Source organism: Podarcis liolepis (genome assembly GCF_965112155.1).
Source record: "Podarcis liolepis genome assembly, chromosome: 10".
NCBI lineage: Eukaryota > Metazoa > Chordata > Lepidosauria > Squamata > Lacertidae > Podarcis > Podarcis liolepis.
The window spans coordinates 34502812-34514427 of NC_139562.1; the positions used below are offsets into that span (position 1 = coordinate 34502812).

The 11616-nt window shown below is 38.1% G+C and overlaps 1 protein-coding gene across 2 annotated transcripts in view; it reads left to right on the forward strand.

Annotated features, from left to right (window-relative positions):
- Window positions 1-11616, forward strand: part of BLTP3B (bridge-like lipid transfer protein family member 3B) — a 33512-nt gene that overhangs the window by 20846 nt on the left and 1050 nt on the right. Inside the window, exons 14-20 of one of the 2 annotated variants that reach the window (XR_014516489.1) lie at window positions 877-2339; window positions 3292-3409; window positions 4533-4663; window positions 6818-6968; window positions 7859-8115; window positions 8668-8776; window positions 11166-11347. Coding sequence is in view for 1 of the 2 variants with exons in the window: in XM_083462876.1 (XP_083319002.1) it covers window positions 877-2339; window positions 3234-3409; window positions 4533-4663; window positions 6818-6968; window positions 7859-8115; window positions 8668-8776; window positions 11166-11347 (2469 nt within the window). In the remaining variant the exon portion in view is untranslated. Of the gene's footprint in view, window positions 1-876; window positions 2340-3233; window positions 3410-4532; window positions 4664-6817; window positions 6969-7858; window positions 8116-8667; window positions 8777-11165; window positions 11348-11616 lie in introns of both variants that reach the window. The other variant, XM_083462876.1, reaches the window with a different exon arrangement.

Genomic DNA, 11616 nt, shown 5'->3' on the forward strand with positions numbered 1-11616 from the left:
AATTTAGATCTGAAAAGTATTTTAGTAACTTACAGTGTACTAATTTAGTGCATACACAAGTGGAAAACAGCCCAGAATGGAATATATAATCCATTTAAAGAATAGAATATATAACCTGCCAACTATAAGCAAAACCACTTGGCATCTGATAAAGAAGATTCTAGTCCACAAAAGCCTTAACCACAATAAATCTGTTCATTTTTAAGGTGTCAGAAAACACCCTTTTGTATTTTTATTTGCTATGCATATTTATCCTCTTATTTAGTTTTTATTAAGATAGCTTGTTATACTTTGTGGAATTATACCACTAAGGACATCAGCCTTTGTGCTACCCACATACAGCAATCCCACAATTTATGTGGGGGTTATGTTTCAGGGATTGTGCATAAAGCCAAAATTGTGTTTGGTCAAAACCCCATGGGTTCTTTGGTGGGTGGGATTCCCCATGTCATTTTTAATGGAATCCTGCCCCTTTCTGCCTCTCTTTAATTATTTTTAATTTTTTGCCACATGCGTAAAGCACAAGTTAAATGTACTTAAGGTGTGGGCTTACTGTATTCCTTCACCCTACTTTTAGCTTATGTAGTCACTCCAGTGTCACTTCAGCTCCAGTGGGAAGTAGCCAAGAATGTAGCAGTCAGGCACTCAACCTCACTCCAATTTCTCAGCAGTTCCAGTGGAATTGCAACCTGAACTTTGGGAAGCTATGATTGCTCAGAATTTCTGTGTGCTTTGATCAGTAATGTAGGCACTCCCTGCGGTAGATCACATTTCTTTCTGGCATATATTCCTGTAGTTTGAGAAACACTTTTCCCAAAAATTCTGCACTTGAATCGCTTTTGATTTTAAAATTAATATTTATGCTTTTTGTTGCAGTTCATCATACCTTCTGAAAGGAAACGAAACCATAAGGATGATCCACATTCAATTTCTATTCAGAGTTCTGAAATGATTTGTACAAACACAAGGCACTCACCAAACTGTAGGCACTCCGATTTGGAAGCAGTGTTCCAAAACTTCAAAGATTGTGAATTTTTCAGTAGAAAATTCACAGGCTTTCCAAAATCCCCTGACTGTTTTAATCTTCTGCATCCAATTTTCCAGCGACATGCCCATGAACAAGATACTAAGATGCATGATGTCTATAAAGGTTTTATCACTCCCCAGCTGAATAAATCTGCACTTAAAACATCTGCTGCTTCTGATGTCTGGGCAATTCATTTTTCCCAATTTTGGATGGACTTTGAAGGAATGAAGAGTGGAAAAGGACGGCCAGTGAGCTTTGTGGAGTCATTTCCACTAACACTCTGGGTTTGTCAGCCCACAAGATTGGAGCAATTGCACAAAGAGCCTTCTTATCAGAAGCCCCACACCTCAAAACCTGACTCTAGTGACCTTGCAAACCGACTGCAGCGCAAAAAGCTTCTGAAAGAGTATTACAGCACTGAGACTGCAGCCTTGGCTAACGGTATTGAAAACCTGTGCACTATGAGATCCCAATCTACACATTTTATATCTGACGCTGATATTCATGTTCTTGTTCATGTCCAAAAACATGTGAGCATGCAAATCAATCATTACCAGTATCTTTTCTTACTCTGCCTCCAAGAATCTCTTGTGTTGCTCCTGGATAACTTAAGAAAAGATGTAGAGACTGTGACAGGCAAACCTGCAAAACAGGCAGATGTCTGCATTGGGATCTTACTGAAAAGTGCAGACATAGCTCTGTTGCTTCATCCACTGATGCAAGGAAGCACCTGCAAGTCTCCTGTTTTAAAAGGAGAAAGTCCAGTGGCATCAGACCTTTCACCCCTGGAGAATGGAGAAGCTTATGCATCGGAGAGCAAGCCAATTCCTACTAATACTTCACAGATAAGCAGTTCAGATATGAATGCCGTAACTGACAGTAGGTCTGTGAATGCTGATTTTAGCAAAGCCATTCTGACAGACCCTTTTTTCAAATCAGATAGTGATTCGCGAAGGGGAAGTACGTTCTCTGATGATGCCTCAGAAAAACTCTGGGGGAAAATAAATGAAGAAAATAGTGGGCTTTTCAGTCGAAGTGATTCAGAAGAGATTTGTGAGTCACTCAGTGACAAGAGTAATACATATCCCAGGGATTTGGTGAATGTTTTGAATTGCAGAGAAGATTCTCTTGAGATGTTGATGGAGAAGGAGGATGACAAAAGTGTGTTTTCAAATAAGGAAAGTGGAGCAGGAGGTTCACCTCTTAAAGTCAGAGACTTCGAATCTGATGCTGCTTGGCAGTCTGAAGAGCTTGAAAGTGACAAAGAAAAGTTGGCTACAGCCAAAACGCTTGCATTTCAGTCTTCATTAAGGTATAGAAAACTTATAGAAAATTGACTTTGTTCAGATTCAGTAAAGTGGGGGGCCCATGCGGATAACCATATATTGAGACTTAAGGCTACTCTAACATGTTACCATCATTAGGAAGTTGGCAATGGGATTTCTATGGTAGCTTCTTCTGTGATAGCTGTACTGTGCAAGTGCCAGCTGCTGCCAGGAGAAATAAATGGGAGGCATGACTTCAATGAGTAAGGTAGAGAACCAAGTAATGCATAGTATGGGAGGAGAGAAAACACAAACCATGAGGGAGGTGGAAAGGCAGGATGGAATCTGAAAGGGGTTCCTGGTCTTTGAGAAAGGGGTAGACGTAAGCATATTTAGAAAAGGTTTAGAAGGCCTATACACATAAGAAATATATGCCCTATAGCTGTGGCAGCAAAACATTTCGTAGATGCTGGTTGGCTATGCACATTGTGCAGCCTTCCCAGAACAGTTGCTCTAGGAAACTTAGGAACATAGGAAGCTGCCTTATACGAGTCTCAGACCATTAGACCATCTAGCTCAGCTTCACTGACTAGCAGTGGTTCTCCAGAGGTTCAGGCAAGGGTTGTTGCCCCCCCCCCTGCAGCCGCCGCCAACCTGCAAAGTAGGTGTTGTGCCATTGCCATAGCCCTGTGCCATCTTGGAACACTTTTCCTTTCTTGCTGTTCAATTGCCAGGTTTGTTTGTTTGTTTTTAATTAAACAAATCTGTTTTTGACAGAAGTCAGAGCAGGATAAATTTTTGTACTGGATTTAATTATTGCCTTGTAGAAATACAAAATTCTCACCAACATTTGCCTTAATTTAATGGTTTGGAACATTTTTATTTTCTTTGTTTTTTAGTTTTTTACCTTAATAATTTCCTAATATCTTTATATTAAAAAGTGGAAAGCCTAAGGAACGCTGCCAGTCCAATCTCCCTGCATTCTCTGTTTCTTATAAGAACATGAAGAAAAGTCCATCACAAGCCTCTTTGGATACCATGTCTATTGATAGCATGTTGTTGGAGGAACAGTATTTAGAGAGTGATGGAAGTGATAGCCACAGCTTTTTGGAGAAAGGTAAGTAAATGTCCAGTTTTGGGAGGTTAAAGTGATAGTGAATCAAATAATCTTCTGAGTTTTTCTCCTTGATTCCACTAGTGCTTAGTACTAGTTTTAGACTGTATGTAGAAAAAGAGAGAAATATCTTATTTACATTTGTATATCTCAGAGGTATCATTTTCCACCTCTTGTGAAACTGCCATTGTTGTGAAAATACTGTACATTACAGGCTGAGCCCATTGATTTGTAGGGTTGGTTTACCATATGGCTAATGAGTTTCCACTTGACATTAGTGCCAGCATATCTAATTCCAGCCAAGCAGACTGGATCCTTAGAGTATTCCTCATAGATAATTGTTAATTATGACTAAATGCTGTTGGTGATTGCATGACTAATTTTTCCTTATATAAATGAGACATTTTATTATAAAGGACAGAGTTTGACTGGATATTCAGTATATATATAAGTTTTATTGAATTTACTTTGCCATGTATATGTTTAATTATTATGAAAAATTCACTTGAGAGAAATGTATAGATTAAAGTGTGAGCAAGATTTCGAAAATTAGCTTTCTGAGTATTTTTCTGCTGGAGACAGTACCTTATTTCAGTTTTATTGATTTCAGCAATTTGTATACTGCTTAATTAAACATTTCTAAATGGTATACAAGAGACTCAATACAATAAGATTAAAAATGAATTAAAACTATAAAATCAGAATTTAGTTTAAAAGCCTGTTGGATTAAAAAATTCCTGGGTGTTCCTTAGTGATGCACTTTGTGTTTTGTCTCATTGCATAACTAAGTTGGGTTCATTAATTTTAGTTCTACTCTGAGTATAATTAGGTGGATGCCACCTTGTGTTTGAGAGCTGCTTCCTGCAGTCTAAGATGAAAGACTATTCAAACGCTGGGTGAATTGCTTAAGTTGTGCGGTATTTTTGGAAGAGGCTGTAGGTAGATAATGGTTAGATGAACTGAAATTGAGCTGGTCAGTATGCCACATCCATAAAAGATAGATAACGTACACAGCAGTATGTGTGTAGCCCCCTTTAAAATTTAGAAACCTAGTGACAACTGCATGAAGTATCTATAAAAATATACAGCAAATGTAAACACACCTGTCTTTTTATGACTATATAAGCTATCTTGTCAAATAAACCATTGGAAAACACTCCTGATGAAAACACAGTGATGGAAAACTATGGCGGATCATCTCCGGATGTCCTCAGCGCAGCTTCAGAGAGTGCTCAAGATGCTAGCGAAGAAGAAATGGTAATGGTCTCCCAATAAGGAGGATGCTCTCATAACGTTTCTACTGGATGGGGTTGTTTGAGCAGATCTTTGGTCATGAGAATTGAAGCGTTGCTGTTTTGAAAATAGTGGGATGGTGGGGAAAGTATGCAAATGAGGGTGGCACAGCCTGGACAAAAAAAATGGTCCTCAGTGAAATAGGGGAGAAGGCTACAAAGTTCACTCTGCTTTAGCAACTACATAAAAAGAAAGTACAGTTGTACCTTGGTAGTCGAACAGAATCCGTTCTGGAAGTCTGTTTGACTTCCAAAACGGAAGCTCCTGCAGCCAATCAGATGCTGCAGAAGCCCTGTTGGACATTTGGCTTCCAAAAATAGTTCACAAACTGGAACAGTCACTTCCGTGTTTGCGGCATTCAGGAGCCAAAATGTTTGACAATGAAGCTGTTTGAAAACCAAGGTACAACTGTATATGTTGAATAATGTTTCCCCTAGCAATTTTGGAATTAGCAGACAGCCATGGAATCATACAAAAAGTTATGTAACTTTAACCTTTTGTGGCAGCCTCTTTAGTTTAACTACAGTGGTGCCCCGCAAGACAAATGCCTCGCAAGACGAAAAACTCGCTAGACGAAAGGGTTTTGCGGTTTTTGAGCTGCTTCGCAAGACGAATTTCCCTATGGGCTTGCTTCGCAAGACGAAAACGTCTTGCAAGTTTGTTTCCTTTTTCTTAACACTGTTAATACAGTTGCGACTTGACTTCGAGGAGCAACTCATAGAACACGGTGTGGTAGCCTTTTTTGAGGTTTTTGGTGATTTTCGAAGCTTTTCCAAAACTTTTCCGACACCGTGCTGCGCTAGACGAAAAATTCGCTAGACGAAAAAACTCGCGGAACGAATTAATTTCGTCTTGCGAGGCACCACTGTACTCTATAGAGGGGCCAGTATTTCCTTAAAAAGTGAGAATGGGGCTTGTGGATTTAATTATCTACACACACCCGAACAGTGCTTAGAGTAGGAAAATTCAATTGATATATTTATTTCTCATTATGCATAAATCATAAGCTTATGAACTAGCATAAGGTGAACAAATTGCTCCATATGTTTGAAAGCAAATAAATATATGAAGTCCTTCTGCATGGATCTCATGAATGTGAATGGGCTTTTTGATGAGCTGCTGCCAAAATAGAGCTTCTGTGGGTTACATTCACAATTATTCTGTTCTAATTATTTATTTTAAAACTCGTTCCCCTGCAAAATGCTCAGAGCCGCCCACAATAAAATGGCAATGGTATTTCCTTTGAAAAGAGTTTAGAAACTCATTCTGGTTGAGAATACAGGTATCTGACTGGAGCCAGATAGCAGAGCAGGTGGTGCCCTTATTACAATTGCACTGACATCCCATTAGAGTTCATGCCAGTTCAAAGTGCTGGTTATGACCTAAAATCCTAAAAGGATCAAGTTATTTGAAGGATTGTCTTATTCCAGTATAAACCAACCTGTACATTAAGATCTGTGTGAGACCCTTTCAGTGATCCACTATCTGAGAGAGAGAGCCTTCTTAGTACTGTGCCCATGCTCCAAAGCATTCTTCCTAAAGAAAGCTGTCTGTTCCCTTCTTGGGCCTTCCATGGGCATGCAAAGACCTTTTTGTTTCAGAGGCCTACTGAGTTGATTTGATTATGTTATTTGTCCTGCAAAATACATGTTTTATTAGCTCGTGGCTCTTTAGCTTCTCTTCTGTATTTTGACATGTGTGCTATTTCATTGTTTTATCTGTAATGTTGTGAGCTGCCTTGAGTATATCGTATGGAAAGGGAGGATATAAATTTCCCAAATTAACTAAAAATAATCTATCAGCCCAAATATTCAGTCAGCATCCCTGAAATAAAACAACTGAAATTCATCCAAGCAACTATGACTAACAGATGTATCAGATATCACTAACACACAATAGCTATGTTCAACTTGGAGCAGATGTAAGTAGTTTTATACTCAGTGCTATGAGTCAAAAGTTCCCAATGGGTTACAGAACCTACTCGAACTGAAATTGGTTTTTATTTCCCTTCTGTTCTGTTACTTTGACTATGTGATTCTTTGATTCTGCACATTTGTCGGGGTGGGGTGGGGAGCTTTCCCAGATGAGTTACTAATTGTATTTTCATTTTGTTGACAGATGTCTGTTGTGGTTTTTAAAATATTTGGTGTTAATGGTGAAATTGACATCAGAGGTAATGACACAGATGTATGCCTTCAGGTAAACCAGGTTGTACCAAATCAGTTGGGCAATATCAGTGTTCGGCATTACCTTTGCAACCGAACAGCAGGTAAGAACTAATTTAATATAAAAAGGCATTTCTGGTGCTTTCACGCTAGTGAAAATGTTTAAGGATTCTGTTTTGTTGGTTTTAGTATGTTATGACATAGCCTACAGATTTGGACAACTAAAGACTTTAAAGGGGCTTGAAAACTGTTTGCCTTTAGTGGATTTGTAGGTGTGTCTGTGTACTCTTCTGGAATTATCTGAAGAAAGGCCAGAACCTAGATTCCCCCCCCCCCAAGACTTCTCCACCTGCATTAAATGATTATCTGTATTCAGTTGGGTACTAGCATACAGTGGAATCCCATGTGGAGCAAATGGGACTATCACCCATGCAATGGCACTTCAGCTTCCTGTACCTTACCGTCTTTCATATGCCCCCTAAATCTGCTTTGAAGTGTTCTGTACCTCTGCAGAGCAGATTTCGAAGGCATACAGTGGGGCTGCAGGGGATAGAGAAAGTCTCGATCAGCAAGAATAAGTATTCCATTCATTCATGGACAGCATTGGATACAGCCCATAGATTATTCTGCAGGATTTATTTTATACTTTGTTGCGTATTCAGTACATCTGAAATGTCATTAAAAGGAAGAAATGCTATGCTGTGAAATTAATTTGTAAAATAGGCATTTGAGGGGAAATTATGAATACTTCCTTTATCTGATTACACTCCCTTTGACTTTAAAGATTATGGAAGCAGTTTCCATCCTTTTATAGATTTTTAAATCAAAATACCTAATGCAACTTAGCTGTCTAGTAGATGACATAGCCCCATTATATTTTGTGTTGTTTCAAAATAGTCAGTGTTTACATCATGTTGGAGGATAGACTATAAACAAGAGACATTTAATGTCATGTAAAACTGGTTTACCTGATTCTGTACTGGTTTTATAACAGGTTCAGATCCTAAGACTGTGACTGGGCCAGTTAAATCAACTCCTGAAATCAGACTGAGATGGGAAAGTGGACCCAGTGCTATAATACATTCATTGCTATCAGAAAAAAATGGGTTTCTACAATGTCATGTGGAAGGCTTGAGTGCTGATTTCCTAATGTCTTCACTTATGAACATTCAACGTTTTTTGGAAGATGAAATGGTTGCAGAAGTGATGCCCATGAATATAAAAATTTCTAATACAAGGATCAACTTAAAAGTATGTAATTTTTGGAGTGAGATTGATGTCAGTTCAGAGTAAATATTGATAATTCGGGATTGAGGGAAAGCATTGCTTAAAAAAAAAAGCTTAAATTAACAGTTCCTGTTAGGTACTAGTCAATAGTTTTAAAGTTATTAAATGATGTGATGTTTTCAAGCAAGCACTATTGAGTAAAATTTGGCTTCATAGAAAGCTATCCTAACATAAGTGCTGTATATTGCCTTCAGCTAAACTGCAAGATTAGATGAAGTAAAATTCAATGTTCTGCCTTGTTTTAGAGATATTTAGTTGGATGTTTGGAAGCATATTCTCATGAACTCTTTGCAGTATAGTCTCAGAGTTCATCTGTCAGAAACTTGCTTGTGAAAGAGGAGAGTTGGGCATGCAGAAGCAGCCATTTCTCAGAGTCAAGCAAAGTCTCTGTCTCTCTCTGCTTGATGCTTTTGGGAGTTCTGCCATTGACTCAAATATCACAGAGAACTTTACAGTCTGCTTGAATTTAATGTGATATATTTAAAAAAATATGCTCGTATCGCTTATATTTTCTAGGATGACAGCCCACGTGACAGTCTAACTGCTCCTGAACCAGCCCCTGTAACGCTGAATATTGACCTCCTTATGGTGGAGAGGAAAGATGACGGTTCATTTTGCATCAGAGGTCCGCCTGCCTGCCTTTATTTTACCAAATTATTTTTAGTGTTTGGAAATATTTATATTGAAAGTGGGATAAAACTCATAAGAAAATAGAAATAAATATTATAGTCTAATACCGTCATGGGGAAAAATCATGTGTTGCACAATCTAGTCCAAGCCTCTTATCATTTGTGATGTTGTTGGCATCTGAGAGACAATGGAGTGCACGTCCAGGGGTGAAGTCAAAGCGTTGCGTTAGCAACACTGAAGTGACCTCCCTGGGGCACAAGCCTCGGCAGTGTCTGGAGGTCCTGGGCTGCCCTTCTCAGCCTCGCTGATGGTGGTCCAAAGGAAAGCAGAGCAATATGTTGGCACCAGCTTGGTTGCTGGAGTTGCTGGAAGGAGGCGTAAAAGGTGTCATCCAATCAACTTGGGGACTCCACTCTGGATTTGTGTAGGGTTTACTCCTTAGCCCTTTATTCTCCTGAAGGTATCCCGTAAGGCAGCGAAGGTTTAGATCAGAGTTTTCTTTCTCCTGGATGTGCCACCTTCCCAGGTTGACAAGGCCCACCTGCCCCTCCCATTTGGGCTATATAAGGGGGGCGGGAATGCAGCTAGTTCAATAAAACATTTAAACTATGGAGTATGCTAAAATACTAAACTGTAAGTTCAACAGTTTAATGTTAAAGAACATCCGATTTTCCCAATTCATGGAATGAGGCAAGGATGATATTTATTCATAACAAAAATAAACATCATTTTTTATCATATAGATTGATATCATTGGTGAATCATGACTAAGTTTTTGCACTAATAGATTGAACCATATAGGTCAAGATCAGTCAAGCTTTATTAGTGGGTGAACAATCTTCAACAGCACAAGGAGGGTATTGAATTTCTTAAATTATTACCCTGTTGTTGCTGCTTGCCTGATCACCATAAATATCAAATGCAGAATTTAATAGCTTTTGTAATTTTGGACACTGAAATAGCATTAAATCAAACAGAAAGAAACTTTTAAATTAAGACTTTGGAAAATGCAACATAGGTGTAGTTTTCACTACAGGTGATATTAGCAGCCTCATTTAAATTTATAAAGGATTTAAGTTGAAGATGCAAAAGACTAGCTTGAAACTAACATATGAAAGGATAACTAGTTAAGCTTCCAAATATATCTCGAATGTCCGTTTGTAACAAGAGGGCCACATAATTTGGAAATGTATTCCTAGCCCCTATATGGCTCAGAACTCTTAAGAAGTTGCTGATACTTAAGTGTGAAAGGATTAATTTAAATTCTGATATTTGATTTGGGAGTATGACATGTAAAGACATAAATCTGTATTTAGCAAACTAACAGGAAGAAGTAAATGGTAAAACAAAGATGTGAACACTGACTCATTTCACTATCAATAATATTATGTGTTGGATGCAGCGAGATACTAAGGCAAAGGTTGTCTTGAGTAGTAAGAGTTAAAATTTGCTTCATAAACAATAGAACTCCCTCCAATCCAGATATTTTGGAAAGTAAAAAATGAATCCCCCAAAAGACTGATGGGGTAAAGTGGTTAGCTACATCTATTCACACAACTGTAATATCGTAACAACCACTAGACCAGTCTAGCTTATCCTTTTAAGGGTATCTGGTGGCTACACACGTGCCATTAGAACCATAAAGTCTAGTCTTATAAAGGCACCTCAGTTTAAGATGTCTGCAGAGATATAGTTATGTGAAGGTGTGATTGTACAAGGATGCACTTTTTGAAGGATTAGTTATTTACGAAAGCTTATGCTATACAGCTTAGTTTCATAGTACTTGATACTTTTTAGCTGTAGATCATTAACTATTTAATTTTTTTTATATTGACACTGTGCAATTCAAGTTACTGAAATAAATTGCTGTTGAGATACAATCATTGGATGCTATCAAGTGATTTCACTCTTTCTACTCAGTATGACTGATATTGCTATTTACTTATATTCTGCCTTTTTCCTGATTCAAGGCAACTTACAGATAAGAATAAGAACTGCTAAAACACAGAGAAAACAATGATTAAATAACAATTAAACACTGATTGACTTAAAATTATATACATATATAAAATCTATTGAAATCATACCAATAATTACAATAAAAACCAGCATGGCACCAGCCTTTTAAGAGCAGCCAGTTTCCAAATGCCTGTTGGGGAAAAAACCTCTTCATTAGCCAGCGGTCCCTCGGCGGGGGAAGGACCTCAAAACCTGGGCTGGAATGCAACGAGGGAATGCAAGTCTTTCAGATAGCTTGGACATAAGCTGTGTAGGGCTTTATAAGTCATAAGCAGCACTTTGATTTGTGCCCAGAAATAGACTGGTAGTAGTGGAGCTGTTACTGTTGGGTATTACCCATTTTAATTATTATTTATTTTTAACAGATAACCGAACACCTAGCAGTGATGTTCCAAAGACTAAGACAAGTAATGATACAAGAGAACAAACTGCTGAAGTTGATGCGCACAAAAAACAGAATTGTCTGTCTCAAGCTACACAAACATCTCCAGAAATTAGCGGGTCTCTTAAACCTTTTAGGAATTTATCTGATTCGATCAAGGAGCAGGTAACCATAAATCTACAGAACAGTTCATCGTGCAGGTCTCTTGACAAAAATTGTATGTTTTAACATGATTTTTTTCCTTCTGCTCTAGACCATTCCTTTTCAAACTATTCCCCCATCAAAATGAACTTTACAAAGCATTTTGAAAGAGGGAGATGAAGTAATTCTAGATAACTAATACCTTTGGTTCAAACTCATGGAAATTTCAGCATTATTTGGGGGGGGGGAATTGTTAAGAGGAGTCTATATAACACTTATTAAATTCTTAATTT